Source organism: Haliaeetus albicilla, chromosome 5 (genome assembly GCF_947461875.1).
Source record: "Haliaeetus albicilla chromosome 5, bHalAlb1.1, whole genome shotgun sequence".
Taxonomy (NCBI): Eukaryota; Metazoa; Chordata; class Aves; order Accipitriformes; family Accipitridae; genus Haliaeetus; species Haliaeetus albicilla.
Genome location: NC_091487.1, coordinates 12,479,123 through 12,497,128, shown reverse-complemented (window position 1 = coordinate 12,497,128; position 18,006 = coordinate 12,479,123). Strand labels below are relative to the sequence as shown.

At 39.4% G+C, this 18,006-nt stretch overlaps 1 protein-coding gene across 15 annotated transcripts in view; it reads left to right on the top strand.

Annotated features, from left to right (window-relative positions):
• TRAF3 (TNF receptor associated factor 3) overlaps positions 1 to 15,904 on the top strand; it is a 75,096-nt gene extending 59,192 nt beyond the window's left edge. For 14 of the 15 annotated variants that reach the window (XM_069783407.1, XM_069783402.1, XM_069783400.1 and 11 more), the window contains 3 exons: positions 1,424 to 1,564; positions 6,598 to 6,772; positions 8,023 to 15,904. In XM_069783407.1, coding sequence (XP_069639508.1) covers positions 1,424 to 1,564; positions 6,598 to 6,772; positions 8,023 to 8,594 — 888 coding nt within the window. In that variant the 3' untranslated portion in view covers positions 8,595 to 15,904. The remainder of the gene's footprint in view (positions 1 to 1,423; positions 1,565 to 6,597; positions 6,773 to 8,022) is intronic. The other variant, XM_069783410.1, reaches the window with a different exon arrangement.
• Positions 15,905 to 18,006: the final 2,102 nt, after the last annotated feature.

Below are 18,006 nucleotides of genomic sequence, written 5' to 3'. Positions count from 1 at the left end.
AACTAATGTATGTGTGTATATGCACACATGCTATGCTATATTTGAAAGTAGATACATCTATTATGGTATCTGTATTTTTGGGCCCCTGTCTGACAGACCTGCTGAATGCCTGTGGACTTTGGCAGTCCTTTGTCTAGTGTAGGCTAGTATAGAGACTGAAATTATTTACCTTTTTAAACAGGCTAGCTTCTTCAGTCTAGGAATGCAGTGACATGTAAGTGATTCTACTATGTCTGATTAGAGGGCAGTTAAGGTGGTGGAATTCTACAGCGGTACCCACATCAGAGGTAAAAATGGCTTGACTTCAAACTAGCATCTATATTGAGTGTGGTGGTGTAGATTTTTTTTGGAAACATGAAGCATCCAAGTAATTGGTCTTAATGTGGAACGTTTATCAAGATTTTCCTGGGTCAAAAATGGTGCTGCTTCTTATCCATATAAAGATCTATCTGTGGAACTAGTCAGGGCATGTCCAAACTTCATTTTGTGTCAAGTGTTTTGTTTTCTACGTTTTTGCCACTGAATAATCTTGCCTAGGGAAAAATGAGATTTAAAAAAAAAAAAAGCAACCCACCACCACAAAGGAACCCCCTTCCCCAAACCACATTAATGAACAGAGCACAAAATAGTGGGACAGAGAATATTTACTGTATTACTTTCATCCCCAAGGAGATCTATTATATGATCTTCTTCTAACAAGGCTCATGTTTTAAAATCAGAATGAGTCACTAAGGAATGAATTCATAAAATGTCAATACAGAGAGAGAATATAGTCCACAGCCTGTAGCTCTTTAGTCTTTTCTACTAGTAGGCACCATTGGATTTTCCTTCAAATGCATGGATCCCTTCTGTATTCGCTCATTTCAGGAGTTTTCATCACCATCACATTCTGTGAAGCCAGGCCAATCCCATGCAGATGTTTTTCCTTAAATTTGCTATAGATCAGGATAGATTGGAGTGGGTGAGGAAGGCTAATGTTTGCTTTCCCGACTAGCTTTTCAGCTGCTTGTCTTCTCTCTGGTATCCCTTCTGTGCAGGGCTTGAGTTCTTAACACTGATCTAGAGCTAAATAGGTTGTTTCTTCCAAACTCCAAGCAACTCCCGAGTCAGTTAGTGGAAACCAGGAAACCAAGCCGTTAAATAACAAACTGAATAAAGAAAAGATTATGCTTAGACACAAGTTCTTTTGCTGTTTGTGTATCCCATCTGCACTTTCATTAGCTAAAGTTGTACCAATACCATGCTGTGGAAGTGCAAAAGTAGCTATCAGAAGGTTGGGGTTTATTTATATATTTGCAAGATATGGAGAGAGATTTTACTAGGATCTCATCCCTTTCATGTGTTTAAGATAGTTTAAAACTAACAAAGTTATATAGGTATTTCTAATAAACTTTGGCAGGAGTAATTGTAGAATTTTTTCCAGGTGGCCTTGCTCCAGAATGAAAGTTTGGAAAAGAACAAGAGTATACAAACTTTACATAATCAGATTTGTAGCTTTGAAATAGAAATTGAAAGACAGAAGGAAATGCTGCGGAATAATGAATCTAAAATACTTCATTTACAGGTAAGAAATTTAGAATCTCCCCATTAAAGCAGAAATGGTAGTAGCTTCTGTTCTGTGCCTTTACACTTGTGAAGTGAGGTGTTCTAATTAAAAAGGGGGGGAGAGAGTTTACCTTATTATAAAGCTATTCTGATTCTTTCCTTTTTTTTTTTTTTTTTTTTTCCTTCTGGTCAGTAGCTGGTTTGTTGTGTTTGTTGGAGTAAGATACTTCACTATAACACTGCAGTTGCCTAGCCTATGTTAAAACAAAATCCCCTGTTTAAAAAGGGAAAAGACTGAAAATAAAATTACAAATCTTATCTGAAGAATAATCATAATTATTTTTTCTTCTCTGCAAAAAATAACTGCTTGAGGAACTACTGTCAAACTGGAGGACAAGATTAGCACCTTAAAACTGTCATATGTATAATGTATATTTCTTTTCTGCTTGCTGGTATTTTAAAAAATACTGATCATGAGTGAGATCAGTCTGGTGTGGAATTAATCCAAATGCAGTACAATGCATTTGAATACACATTTTAAAATCCATGTTTCTTTTGTCCTTCTTCTGAGGAAAATGTATCTAATTATTCCTTTGCCAGTAGGACTGAGTTTCTTATTCTGTGGTCTGAGTCACCTGGCCACAAGCCAGTGTCAAGCTAGAAATCCTCTGAATGCTCTAGCATGGTGCTGAGCCCAAGCTGGAATTCTTTGCTTTGCATTCACAGCCGACTTGGCATGTGGATGCTAGGAATTTGTGTTAGCTTGCGTGATACTAACCACAATTAGGGAAACCTTAGGAGATGCTTAGCAGCTATTGTGAAGGTATTGTTTACATGTTATTTCAGCATGTCTGCTGCTAGAATATCAGATACTGTTTCAACATCCAGCTTAAAGGAATGTAAATAAAAATATCATTTTCACTTACTATTCACTTCACATACTAAGCTGCAAATGTTGATACTCAAGCAGGATACACATATCCAGAGTATGGCTACAATTTAAAGGGTGGCCCATTCAAGAGCTCAGAGCCTTGAGACCCTCAATGTTGGTTTATAAGGAAACCTTTAAGTTTGGCAACAGCAACATTTCTCCGTATAGCACTTACTTCTTTCCGTGTTCTGCCCACTTAGTAACCAGTTTAGCCTGCCTTACTCATTGTTATTTGGTCTGATGATAGTCTGGGATATGGCTGCATGCTTACAATACTGCATTCTGACACTGGGAAGCTAATCCTTGTGTGTATTGATATTGCTGATTGAATCTACCAGGAGGTAAGTTAATTTGTAAGCCTGGGGTTTTTACACATGCTATCTCAATAACCAGTGATGAGAGGGGAAATGCAAAAAATGTAGAGCAGAGTTTTTCATGATTGTCTTGATGACAGATGCAATATCTTTGATTTCTTCAAGCTGTAAGTGTTAGCAAAATCAATTTTCAAATGGTTTATGTTTAGGAAAAAAACAAACCACAAAACAATATGGTTGGCAGATTCCAACAGCTGGCTTTTCGGTGGTAGTAAGTACTGGAGAGGATGTGTTTTGCCGCCACCCCCCCCCCCCCCCCCCTTACTACTTCTCACCAGCTATTTTAGTTTAGTTAGTTAAAGTCAAACTGTGTCTTACAGCTATTTCAGCCTGATTCCTTCCACTTGCTGGAACTTCCTGGTTCAGTCAGGTTGTTAAGAACATCTTGGAAACACACCTCAACTTGGTTTTCCCTGGGCAATATGATTAGACTTCTTCGGTTATCTATTAGTAGTTGAAGGAATCAGTTACCTGTTGTGAGCTATTCTTTTTCTGGGTTGCATTGAGCAGCCATGTCTGTACAAGAGCCACAGATATTTCCACTGTAGAACTAGCCAATTCAGGTCTGGACAAGCGATATGTGCTTAGTCCCCCAAGTCCTATGCATGCTAGTAATTTCTAGTACAGTTTCAGTATTAGTTGTCGTGTAATCTTCTTTGGCTTGGGAATGGCTGTTTCACTGAGTGCAACTGGCACCATTTGCACTGTGAGGCATTTAACACTAGTGTAAAGGCATCTAAGGTGTCTGGGCACTGGCAGGAACCTCAACCCCAAGGTGTTTTGATTCAGATTAATTTTCTATATACTGGTCTCTAGGGAAAGTGTTTTTACCAAGGGAGTATGTGATACTTTTTTGACTGCTGTCTTGTAGAAAGGAGCTTTCACATCCAGTATTCAGTCTTTCTTATGAGCATACAGAAGCATGTTAGTAAGCCAAGTCTTGAGCTGAGTGTGGACATGAGGTACTTAAAGATGAAAGAAACAGTGGCCTTATGAATATAAAATGATTTGACTGGTAATACATTCCTTCAAAGGAGGAGAATGTATGATTTGTTTTCCCAGTTAAGTAGTACCTTTGGTTCATTTTCTAGTGTGTTCTTTAGCTTTTCAGTTTGCTTTATCACTTGCAATGGAAAGGTCCATTAGGACCATCTGAATGAGAGAGCACTGCAAATATAACTTTCTTCAGTTCCTCATGACATTCTCTAAATTCTTTTAGTAGTAATAGTGCTAAAATTCTGGGAATTGTTTATTAGAAATACCAAGCAAAACCTAGATGAAAATCAATATCCAGAAGAGCCCTCAATGGTTTGCCAGGCATGTAACTCTGGATTAATGATCTGGAGAGGTCAGTTGCTGGAATAAAAGTGCATGCAGAAAATTGGTATCTACTTGAAAATTTATGAGTACAGTGTGAGACATCTGTGTGCTTTCTAATGGAATAATTAGAGTAAAATTCTCTACTGCTGCATTAAATTCAGATTTAGTACATCCCAGCGTGAGGGAGGTTGACTCCCTGTAGGGTGAAAAGATAGAGATCCCACTGCTTTTTAAAAACAGAATACAAGTCTACTTCTGATTATTTGGTATCTCTTGAATTCTCATGAAGAGTTACAGCAGATAAAATACTACACGTTTGCCAATGTGTAGTAGAAGCAGCTAAAAAACAGAATTGGTTGTGCATGTACAAAGGTAGAATGTTGCACGCAGGTTGATGGAGAGAAGTTGGTCCCTAGTAACAACTTCTAGTAAACTTCTCCCAAAAGAAGAATAGTTTACAAGTTCTTCTGCATCTTTACCAATTTCCCAATTAATCTCAAAATGTATTCATTCATTTTGTTTGATACTGTGTTAGTGCCAAGAGGTCCCAATTGGAAATTAGAGCATCTCTGCGTGAGGCACTGTACAAACCCACGACCATGTTACTGTTCTTGCCTTGGAGAGCTCGTTTTGTGTGAGTAGAGGAAAAAGATTGGACTTGGGCACACCTTGAGTTTACTTTTGTATGTTAACTGTGAACTAATGGTCAAATCTTGTGGCTCTGCTTTTACAATGTTCATTCAGGCCATTCCATGGTGTGTTTCCTTTTATATATAGCTAACAGCCCTTCTCTATTTTATTTTCTGATTACCATTAGTCCAAGTGAGAGGGTGCGACTGTGTTGGTAGCTGATGATTAGTACATCCAGGCAAGTTGCTTAAATGAGACCGTACCCCTGCATTTATGATTCAGTACACAGCTTTCCTTCACAAAGTTGTAATTTTGCAAGTGAGATGTATAAGCTTGTTTTAAAACACCAACATAGAAATAAATAGTTAATCTTGAAATATGTTAGATTACTCAGTCATTTTGAGACACAACAAAATAAAACACTCCTAGAGCATGATTTTGCTAGCTGGCTCATCAAATTGACAGTCTTCAATTAATTATTACAGACTTTCAGTATAACTGAAACCACATGATTAAAAGCAAATGCATAAAAGGGGAAATGAAGGTTGCATGAGGCAGAAGGGTTTTCCCCATCAGTGAGGAACATTGAATCCACATGGCTAACCAGAAGGCAGATGCAAAATAACTTTATTTTCTTGTTTTGTACTCAACTACTACTTTTTTTTTAAGAAGTGAAAAATCATTTTTACACATGTTGGCACTGTATGAAGATAAACTATAAAGTTAGATTTGGACTTTAACTGTAGGTGGTAGCAAAAGTAGTTTCTTGTCTCAAATATTTGTGTTATCATTTGAACTTCACAACTGATTATGGGGTTCTGGCTAAAATTCCTGCTAGTCCAAATTAGCTGTGATAACGTGAACTGCTATGTATTTCTTGCATCAGATTTGAGGTAGACTGGGAAATATGTTCTCCTTTATATTTGTAATATACTGAGGTGCTTGCAATGTCCCTCTTTCAGAGAATACCAGCCTTTCCATATATTTTTTTTCTGTAATATTATATTTCATGCCTTACCAAAATCAGCTGGGTTTTTTGCTTTGTTTTCTTGAAAAGACTCAACAGCAAGCACCTTCAGGATGCATGGCTTAATCAATTTAGGAAGTAAGGGTGGGAATTTTAAAAGCGCTTAAGGGGACAGAAGTGGTAGTTTTGTTTACACTCTGGAGGGCTTCTGCTATGGTTATGGGCAAATAATAACTTAGGCTTTGATAACTGATTTATGTGAGCTTGCTAATGCCGCCGTATCTGCACATATACGTACTCAGGCTCCATGTGTGCAAGAGTACTGATGTTTTTCTGGAGGGGTAAGTTATTTTGCTGTTGCCCCATGATAAACTCATGCACATGAGCAGCCACTTGATTCACACCATGGTAAGTTGCTGTGACCATACTTTGTTGCTTAAGTACTCTGACATGAAACCCAACAAATATCAGCCCATAATGTCAATATAGAGACATTCAGAATATTGTTCTTGCATTGAAAGGTTTTTTTTTTTTAAAAAAATTTAGGCAAGAGCACACTAACAATTCATTTTTTTAAAATAATTGTATTGATAATTCTGATAGTGCTCTAATATTAATACCTATGCAGCACTAAAGATTTTTATAAGTGTTTTATAAATACTTGGGCTATTCCTCTAAATTTTCAAGGTTTGTGTTATTAAAATATTTGACATAAGTGAAACTTGTTTATATTGGAAATGCATCTTCTTATCGATATATAATCCTTGTTTAAATTTGCATAATTCAATGTCTTTTTGTTATTTTAACTCATAACTTACTATTTTATAAAGCGAGTGATAGACAGTCAAGCAGAGAAACTGAAAGAACTGGACAAAGAAATCCGTCCCTTCCGACAGAACTGGGAGGAGGCTGACAGTATGAAGAGCAGTGTAGAATCCCTCCAAAACAGAGTAACTGAGCTGGAAAGTGTTGATAAAACTGCAGGGCAAGGAGCTCGAAATACAAGTAAGTGTGAGCACAATGGACTGAAGTACTCAGCAGTGCTGTCAAGAGAAAAATGGTGTCCTTTGAATGGCACTCCTGTTGTGATTTTTATGTGGAAGCATCAATAATGCTGATTCTACTGGGTTTTGAATAGGAAACTGCGTAATCCCTTTGATGATGTGACATTGCTTCCGTGCTGTTTCTTAGGCTTGATTCTTGTCTTTTATTTTGTTTTCTTGACCTTTGTCTTGATTACAATGTTAGTTCATTATAAATAATTTCTCAGTTGATCTTTGACAGCTAATAGCTTTCAGCAGCTTCTTTAACTATAGTCTCGGTATATTGACAAGTAATCTTTTATTACTCTTCTCTCCCATGAATGGATCAACAGGATGGTACCTGAAACCACCTGTCCTGGTATCTGTTACAGAGGTGTATTTGATCCAAAGGAAACTGTGAGATCTGATTGAGAATAAGGTTATTGTTGTGCTTGCTGAATAAAGCGAATACTGGAGTTTAGCAGGATAGTGTAGATCATGTGTAATTGTTTAAATGATTGGGACAAAGACCTTAACATTTAAATAGATCTGTATAAAAGAAACCTGCCTTATGAATTCATCTACTTCTCAGAATTCTTTGTTGGCCAATTTTCCAGTGTGCGAAGACAGAGAGTAATATTTTCATGTGAGGGAAAGGGGATATTAAAAACAGCCCTCCCTCCAAACTAAGTAAGTGACCATATAATGCAGAGCTAAGCTTGAATTTTCTGTTCTTTTATGATGAACTTTAGACATGTTAACAGCACTACAGTTCAGAGACAAGTAGTGTCTGAGAAGAATATTTTGATAGATCACGATTGCTTCTGAATTTCAGAGGGATTATGTAGGACGTGTGACCACTTCCAAGGTCTTCACTGCTAATAGCAATCTACAGATAGTGCTACCAAGTCTCCTCTCAAAAAATGGAAGGCTCTGTAGTTATATTGCTTAGTGACCACAAAATTTGTTAGATGATTTCAGTATTTGACTTTTACTGCATGTGTGATTAACACCCATGTTTGTAAAAAATCCCAGCTAACCTAGATACTAGCTGGCAAACTATCGTTTGCTTCATCAGTGGCCAAATGCACTTTGGTTCTTGAGGAGGAAAGTGTTGTCATATACAATAGCAGCATTGGCAATATTTTTTTCTTTTTTTTTCTTTTTTTTTTTTTTTACAGTCTTTAGAAAAAAAACACTTTTCTCACCCCTGTCCTTTCTGTTTTCTCACAGGCCTGCTAGAGACACAGCTGAGCAGACATGATCAGATGCTGAGCGTTCATGATATTCGGCTGGCTGACATGGACCTCCGATTCCAAGTTTTGGAAACTGCCAGTTACAACGGAGTATTAATTTGGAAAATTCGAGATTATAAACGTCGGAAGCAAGAGGCAGTCATGGGGAAGACTCTGTCCTTGTACAGCCAACCCTTTTATACTGGATACTTTGGCTACAAGATGTGTGCCAGAGTTTACCTTAACGGAGATGGCATGGGAAAGGGGACGCACTTGTCGCTGTTTTTTGTCATAATGCGTGGAGAATACGATGCGTTGCTTCCTTGGCCGTTTAAACAGAAAGTGACTCTCATGCTAATGGATCAGGGACCATCTCGACGCCACTTAGGAGATGCTTTCAAGCCAGATCCAAACAGCAGCAGTTTCAAGAAGCCAACTGGAGAAATGAACATTGCATCTGGCTGCCCAGTCTTTGTGGCTCAAACTGTTCTAGAGAATGGAACGTATATTAAAGATGATACTATTTTTATTAAAGTCATAGTGGATACATCAGATCTACCAGACCCCTGACATATGATGGGGGAGGCGGATTAAACAGAAGACAACTCCGTTTGGGGGTTTTATATCAGTTTGTCTTCAATCAGAGGTCCTAAAGCTCACAGAACCACCTTGTGGAACAGACGGAAGAGTTTGAAGGCATAACTGCATAGGGTCCAATTGCGAAAGTAGCAACACATTAAGAAATCATACCATGGTATATTTTTTAATAGAACTAGCAACACTTAAGCTCTGAAGAATCACTTATCCCTCATGAGGATAATGATTATGGTCAGAGAGGATTTTTTTTTTAACTTATTAATGATCTAGTCAATTGGAGGTGAAAAGACGTACAGTATGTGCTGAATAAATTACTGACTTTTATTTCTTTAAGCTAGAATACAAAAACAAAAAAAAACTTCACGTGGGCTAGCTGGAAATTGTCAGCATGTTAAAAGAAGAAATTATGAAGTAATGTTGCAATTATGATATTATTTGAAAAACTGAGGTGCAATCTTGTCTGAAATATAGTATATTGTCTTTTTAAGGCCTCATCTGGTCTCTGTTTTAATAATTACTTTGTTGGAAGATCTTGGAAAAGTATCCATGTCTTCTCAAAAGTATCTGAATCAAAATCATATTTTTATTTAAAGTTCTATTGTTACAGAAAACATTTTATTTTAAAACTGTTGATAGACTGATATTTCTTGGAAGAAAAATAGAAGATATCAAACACTGGTTATCACTTGTGATAGGAAAAAAAACTATTCAATTCTGTTATTTCTCTTTAGAAATGTAAACCTACAATATATGTCGTAGTTAATGACACTATTTCAAAATTAAGGAAAAATCACTCATGGATGCTGTGCATCATTATCAGATTTATAATTGTTTTCACCCTAAAATAGGGCATTTGTTGAACTTTGGAGTTCTAAACGGAATCCTGTACATTTTTTAAAGTTCTGCCCCATGCTTTCCAATCAAGCTATATATGTTGCACATTATGCTGTCAGCAGTATATAGTATTTTCAGTATTGGGGAGGAGGATTAGTGCTGAAAAAAGCCTATATGTTTGTTCTGTACTAGCAGCCATTGCTTCTAAAGGACAAATCAGCAATGTCTTAATACAGTGATGGTGGCTTGCATGCATACATGTGCCTTAGATGTGCCGTGCTGCTTATAAACCATAGCTTTTTATTCAGATTAATTCTGATATCTGAAATGGTAGTTTAAAAGGACTTCAGGCATAATGTTTAGCCATGTCTTCAGAGCGCATAGGTACCTTGCGATGTACAAAATAGAAGCCAAAGCCCATTTCTGTGACTGCTGGAGCTTCTATGACTTGGCCATGGTAGAATCCATCTTATTCAGGTGCCAAAACGTTATGCTCAGTGCTCCTATGGAGCTTGGACTAGACAGTCCCCATGGCCACTGTGAAGGCAGGCGACATTTCTCCTCTAATGCCTGTGGTTGTAAGGTGGTATCACATGAAATGGACCCATCTGAGAACTCTGGGGGGCTGCGAATGTATATGCTTATGACAGCTTTTCATAGCAGGCAAGCATCCTAACAGGGAATGCACGGGCTTCTTTCTTGTAACAGCCTGAACTGTAGTGGAAAGCATTTGCTAGCCCTGAAACATGCTGATTGCAGCCTGCTGTGTTCATCTGCTTCTTATTTAATAGCCTGTGACAAGCAAGTCTAGAGATATAGCCTGACTGTGGTGCTCTTTAAAATCCAAGAACCGCTTAAGCAGAGTGGGCTTGCACCACTGTGTTTTTAGCCTTTGTGGGCTTGAAAGAAAACGTTGCATCTCAGCCTTTAATGTCAGGTTCAATGCGTTTTCTGCTTTTTGAGGCATAGTCACAATTTCTGTCTAAGGTGCAGTTGAATTCATGCCTTTGTATTTCAGCTTGTCTTTGCCGTTGTCTTTTTTGGCTGTGCCTTCACACACAGTGCCTGCAAGAAGTATTTATTAATATACAATGCATGCTAAGTGGTCTTCATGGGTTTTCCAGGCACCTGCTAGAATACTGCCTGCTGCTGACTGTCGCAACTGTCAGCAGCAACTTGTCTTCCTTTTCTTGCCTTCCGTTGTCCAGGTACTGTACTCCCTTTATGGTACATAGCTGTCAACAGGTGCAAGCTCAAATATGGAGGCATGTGCTAGCATTTAATTTCTAGCATGGAAGGAGGACGTTCTGCACAAGAGATAAATATCTATAGATATACCTGCATCTATATCTCTAGATATAATTATATGGCACTTGCAGTTTTATGCAGGCTGCATAAGCAAACCCATCACTTATGCTTCAGGGCGAAGGTTCGCTCAACTTGTGTCATTTTAATAATTGTGAATGTAGGCAGCTGAGCTTTTGTGTTTGTGCATCACAGAATTTTACTGAAAACAGGATTCCCAAGTGGAAATGTCCAAAGGACTCTCCTCCCATTGCCAATGCATGTCTTGTAAACTTAAATGAAACCGTTTGGCCATCTCAAAACAGTTTATATCCTGTTTCAATCTGGGACTTGGAGGAGATTTCTAGTATAAGCAGGGCCCAGCATATTCTGCAGATTTGTGACTACAGTTTCCAACTCCTGTGACAGAATTGCGCTTCTAAATCCAGGCTCTTTAAAAGAGGAGGAAAAAAGTGTTTCCAGCCTTTGTGATTGAAAGAGAACTTTGAAACATGCGAAAAGTGTAAACTAATAGGGAAGTCTTCCTGAGTCTGCGCACAGCCTAAACTAGTAGCTTTAAGAGATCTGAATATCTCCTCTTAGTGGGATATTGACTCAGAAACTTCATAGAGAAGTTTAAATATGAACACTGCTAACTATATTAATGCCGATCACTGTAGCAGAAACATCAGTCACTGTTGTATTTCACAGATCTCTATGCTGCTTTCCACATCTCCCAAGTGCCAAAAGCACCAGCTGCCAGAATCTTCAGCTTCACTTGGGCAGCTTTTATAATGCAGTAATGTGCTATCGATATAAAAATATTTTTGCATATATGCTTTTTATCACAGTTAATAAAATGGAGGCCTACTGCACTTATTTTTTAAAAATACATGAAGCTGCCAGAGAATTTCCAGTTTGCCAACCCTGCGTACTGTGAAATCCAGGATCTTGCTACACAAATGTAGACACCGCCTGCTGTGGAATACCTGAAGCCTTGACTGTAACACACCTTTCTCCACAGAACTCGCAGGCCATCTCTGTAGAGTTCTTACTGTGTACATAGAAATCAGTTTCCTCTGCTTTCCAGCAAGGAGTATGTAGCATTTTGTGAAAACAAGGCCACTGTATATTCTCTAAATTGAAAGGAAAAGATAGCTGGTGCTTTACTCAACACTTAAATTATTTAACTTTTTCTCTCATCATTGAAATGCCCTTTAGCCTTTTTTCTATATGTTCCTGACCCAGATATCCGAAGTTTTCTAGGGACTGTCTGTTTAAAGTGATTCATAGGGCAACAGTCTGCCCCCACATATACTCCTGAATCCCAGCTAACTCCTGTGGTATGCCATTATTGCAAGGGGGTCCCAGAGTATTTGCATTACTTTGAACAGTGTTTCTTCAATGGAATCTTTTTTTCCTCTGCTTAGTAATTCTTAGCAGCACACAACTGAAGTCTCTTGCTGGTATTCTTTCTTAATGATGACGCTCCAAGTTATGTACAAGCCTCTTCTGTTTCCAGCTTTCTCTAGGGAGATTCCAGTGTGTGACAATCTGGATGTTGCCCTTTTTGTACGCTCTTCAGCACAGGGTGAGTGCATCTGTTACCTAGAGAGTCTTGAATTTTAAACAGGATGAAACTATTTGGGTGTTTAAAGACCAACGTGTGATTATGATGCATGACCATGTCTGCATTACTTTTCTGATCTAATTAAAGGGGTCTTGTTTCAGTTACTGTCTACATGGTACACCTTCAACTGCTGACTTACAATATGCAATGTTGTTTTCAGCCTTGTACTGTAAATGTTGTTCTTCACAAAGAGAATGTGCAATAGGAGAAGGGGATGATGGGTGGCATAATTTTGATGGAAAAAAAAATGTTGTGGGTAACATGCTAGCTTTCTTTAGAAATACAAAATACAGTCTATTTCCTTTTTCTGTGGGTTTTCCTACTTGGAAAAGGAAAGTTGAAGATATATGCCTGTCTCTGTGCCTGGTGAACTTCTCAAATGCAAAGGTAATCGAGATTTGTGTTAGTTGTAATTTAAGTGTTGAACCCATGAATGTTAGGTTGTGATTGTATCGCTCGTGTTTCTTGGCTTGCCACGATTCTGGTTTGTTGAGATGGAATTTAAAAGCTACCACCTATTTGTATCTGTATTCCATCATGTGGGATAGGCATTTCACCAACAATGCAGGGTTTCTGTTGTTGTTTTGTTTCATTTTTAAAACATGGGTGCTGTTTGGTCCAAGACAGAGAAGCATGTGGGGAGTGACAAGAAAAGTTGCCTGCACCACAGAAAAGTGAAAAATGTGACTGCAGTATTGATGCCTTGATATGATTTAACTATGCAAATATACAAATAGGTGAGGGGGAAAAATTCTTGGGTTGCATACCTAATCTCTTTGGTTTTGCTCTGTAAATTACTCGTACATGTGTAGGTACATACATACACGCACAGACGTGCATGCACATATATATGCAAAGTCTTTTCTTTACGTAGAAGTGATGAAACAAAACCCTTTCCCCCAAGTTATACTTGATCAGTTGGTGCAAATATAACTTGCTGCTGCTAAGGGAGGATCTTGGCTAAGGGCAAACTTTGGGTTCACACCTTACAGGTTTGAAGACCTGTATATAGCAAACAAACAGTTTGTTTAGCCTTTCTGAAGACCTTGGAATGTCATCTAGGACACAGGTCCTTCCTCATACTCCGCTAATTTGGAGATTCCTGAATTTTAAACAACAATAGTGATGGGCAACTTGTTAATTGCAAATGCTTTCCTTTAATTTGGGAACAAAGATAATAAAAAGCAGCTGGATCTCTTCCTGGAATTCCTATCCTGTTGAGTCAATACCTCTATATTCTGGTTGACCTAGAAATCATAGCTACTGCAATAAAAGCAATCGGTTTGGGAATTCAGTCAGAGTAGTTTTTAGTGCTATGTACAGCATAGGAAGCACTTCACATCTGCAAACGTGTTCTTCTTCTAGCAAGTGCTGTTTTTATTTTCTGGAAAAAGGAAATCAAGGATGAGATGTGAAGTGACTTGCCCAGAGTCACAAAAGGAATCTCCTGGAGCCAGGACTGAATGAGAGGTTCCAGTTCCCTAGTGTTATCTTCAAATCCCTAGGTTTTGCTCTTTTAATACGTTTGTCCCTTAAAGGAACCAAAAAACAAGTTGACATACCTTAAAGACCCGCATCAGGACAGTAAGGGCTAGAATTAAACATACAAGCTGTCATGATTTGGGGTTGTACGTGTGTGGTAGCCCAGACGTTGCTCACTACTTGGCAGTGCTTTGCACGGCCTGCAGAGCGGAAGGCCAGTGCAATGTGTCGATGTGAATAATAGCAGCAAATGTGTGTCCTGCTCTGTTTGTTCAGAATCACCCAACAAAGTCAGTCTCATTTGACGCTCCTCTTAACTGAGGAGGGAGAATACCATTTTAAATTGAAGTGGGTTCATCTTTGTTCTACCAGCCTGTAGCATGACTGACCATTTCTTTCTTGTGGGGCTTTCTCCTGTTTTCTTTAAACCAAAATATGGAGGGCTTAATTGTTCTTTCCTGCCTCTTAATCCAGGCTTTTGCTGAGAAGCACCAGTTAGGAAGGTTGTGGAAAACTTTGGACTGCTGATTCAGGGACATCCTCTTAAGATTTAGAAGAGTAGAGATATACAACGTGTAAGGGATCTGACTATTCGTATTTCTCTTCTAATTTGTGGTCAAGACTGCAGCTTCTGTCTTCCATTTCATGATCTTAGTGTAGATACTAGGCTGTGTTTGTTTAGGTTTTTTCCCTCCAAGTTAGGATTAGTTCCTTAGGGTTCGAATAAGTTCCGAATTTCACAGAGAAGCACCTGAACCAAAATCCTGGATCCAAACATCCCAGACTTGATGTGGAATTCAAATCTGGATCCCAACTCTGTGGCTTACTAACCTACCCATTTAGGGGAGGGTTTCTTGTCTCTATGTGGTGTTTGTGTTTTTGGTCCTTTGGAACTAAGCTTTTAATTTGGTTGCCAGTTCTGCAAGGACTTTTTAACTTCTTAGCAATGCCGGTGTTCACACGCTCCATTGCTGGCAGTGTGATGCGTAGTGATAAAATTTGACTCTGTCTAAGGGTTACTGAGATAAACCAGCATTATCATTCGTAAAGGTCATTTTCTTGCATAGTGTTGTGAGCTTTGGATTTGAATATAGCTCACATATGAAAGGACACATCTTCCAACTATGACCTGCGTCACTGGCAGAGAGTTGTATAATCTGTACTTGTGGAATGGGAAGGTACAAGCTTCCATCGTTGCTGATGCATCATGTGATCCACCTATTTTGTTTTTCTTATAGCTGTTGTTTGGTTTATATATTTTTTTCAGTTTTATAGGAAAAAAAAAAAAAGAACGGGGGAAGTTCAGGATTTTTTCTACAAGGTATAAAACTCCAATGATTTAGTGGTGATTAGAGAGCTGTGAAAAATACCCCATTAGGAGATGATGGGCTAAACATAGGTCCATTTCTCTTAGACAAGTAGGATAACCTTTAAGATGCATGGAACAACGTAATTATCGGGAAAACTAAAGCTGACATTTGTTTCCAAGAAATTCTGTAAGAAATATCTATTGAAAAGACATCAGTAATCGAGAATAATGTACAAATTAATATGTTTGAAACTTGTGTATCCATTTCTTTATTCTCATACTCTTCAGTGAACGGTACACTTGTGTTCAGTTTTATGATCAAAAACAAAGACCAAAGAAGGCCAACCTCATTTGATTGTGTATATTCTGCCTGTCTTAATTATCAATAGCTGTAAGGATACAGTGCAAGTGATCTGGTAACCAGTGGTTCTCGTCCTTTTCTTTTAGGGGGGAAAACAACTTTAAAATGTATAATTTATTGCTCAGCAATAACCATGTTGTTAAAATAATAATAAAAAAAAAGAATTAGCAACATGTCTTAATTTCCCAATAGCATTATTATATGTTGTATTTCAGTTTATTGTATATTGTGTTTTTGTATTTATTTGTGTTTGGAGGTCTTGCTATGTCTTTTTGTGTTTAAATGCTAATAAACAAGGACAGTGTGTAAGAGTGTAGAATGCCAAACTCTGAAATGCTAAACTGTGTTATTAAAGGAAAAATAAATCTAAGTAGGAAATCATATTTTTTAAAAAAAACCTGGTGTGTTGAATTTGAATGACTGCTGTTGACTTGTAAATGGCCAAGGTGCATCCTTTCTCCTCTCTGAACCCACCATATGTTGGCTGTTCAGTGCTTTGTGCTTACGCACCTGATAGACCTTTGTTGTGGCATTTCCCTTCCTCTTCACAGGAAACTTAGCTTATTATCAGAGTCCTATTTTCCATGGGATAGCTCTGCTAGAATAAACTAGGTGATGGTGTTCATCCTAACGTCAGTGTCAAGAGTCTCATGCAAATAGAGTAGAAATAATTGAAATGGCTTTTTGTGCATTTGTGTTACACGGCTTTCCCAAAGAGATGCAGGAAAGGAGAGACAGTGTGGCTTGAATGTCTGAAAATGTAATTATTTTTTTTTCCTCCCCATTGTCATTAGTGACTCTTCATTTCTCAACTCAGAAATGCATTTCAGGTGTGTGTTTGAAATCATGGAACACAGTGTAGTCTGTAAAAGCAGCACGCTGTTTTGAAATGAGTGAAGCAATAATATTTCCACCACATTTCAGATTCAGCCTAGCGATGAAAACTCTGATCCCCAGGGGTGGAGTATGAAGCATGTCACTTCTACTGAGCACTGTGCTGATCTGTGTGTCTTTCCATTTCTTCTTCCCTCCCACCCCCTTCTTACTGAAATTCCCACTTCCCCTCTTTCACGTCACTGCAGGGGCAATACTGGGTTTAGCAATGTGGGAATGTCCTGCCTGTGCTCAGAGGCGAGACCACAGTGCCTCGGCAAAAGCCACCGCCGCGCTGCCGGCACCTGAATGTGAGTGCGACCCGGCCGGCCAATACCGGCGTTTGTAGCAGGTAGTCTAAAAGTGCGCTGGGTGGCACTGAATGCCTTTTCTTGATAAATTGGGGATGCCAGCGAAAAGGCAAAGACAGGAAGGTGGGCACGGCAAGGAGGAAGGGTGGCGAAGAAATGCTGTCCTTGCTGCGCGCAGGATGTGCTGAGGTGGATGTTCCCTTCTGCTGCTGACGGCAGTCACTGCTAAGCGACTCTGGATGCTCTGGCATCCCCTGCCCACTCATCACACTTTCCACTCGTACTCCCACGGCCGTCACTCGAGGGGCTGTGCTGCCTAAAGCTCTTCACGTCTCCTTGCTGTGGAGCATGAAAAGATGGTGAACTTCTTTGTCTTAATGAAGTGGGTTCCTTTCAAGCAGAGGCCTCTTAAAGAAGAGCAGCTGTTGCTAGCCCTGGAGCTCCTCCTTCCAAATTTCTTTGCTTGGTGCTGCTCAGATGTGACACTTGTGTCATTACAGTGCAGCGGGATAGGTGGAGAGGAAACAAATTGCTTTAAAGATGAAGGCAAACACTGATTCTCTCCTCACCTCCCTGCTCCTCCTCTGCCACCAGTGAATCACAATTGAAACAATACATGATGCTGTTCCTGGCAGGAGTGAGTCTTTATAGAAGGTTTCTTCTCTGTGACAGGTCACAGAAGGTGACTGGCAGCTTTGCAGCATGCTTTCCGCCGGCGGGTGATACGGTAACTTAAGGTGATGGGAGCAGAGTGCGGAGCTTTCCTGGTCTACAGAGGGTGCTGCACAGACATGTACGTTGCCCGAGCCTGGACCTGCTGCTGGGGCCATCTCTTGCAAGAATTGCAGGGGGATTTTAAAAATTTTTTTTTAAGTTTTCCAGAGTTTCAAGCCTTGGGTTTGCTTGCCATCTGGTAAGGAGAAGCATTTTCAAAGCCTCTGACTTCTTGGTCCTGCAGATGAACCGATCTCCTGCTCTCTGGGACAGCCTGCTTCGATGTGACCAAGTCCTGGAGTTGTTTGAGGAAGGGGGAAACATCCGCTGGTCAAAACGAGTGGCGAAAGAGGTGATTTCCCACGTCCTTCCCCAAAGCTGGTTTTCCATGAGTCAGTGGTGTAGTTCCTTCCTGCACGCCTGGGTTGAACCCGGGAGGCTGTCGCCATCGAGTAACCTGTCTGGCTTGTCCTTGTTGTTTGGCCTAAAGAGGGGATAACCCGAGTGCCTTCCCCTGCCCCCCTCGGCGAACGCGGCACGTGGGGAGGGTGAGCCCACCCAGCTCTGTTCATTCGGGGTAACCTCTG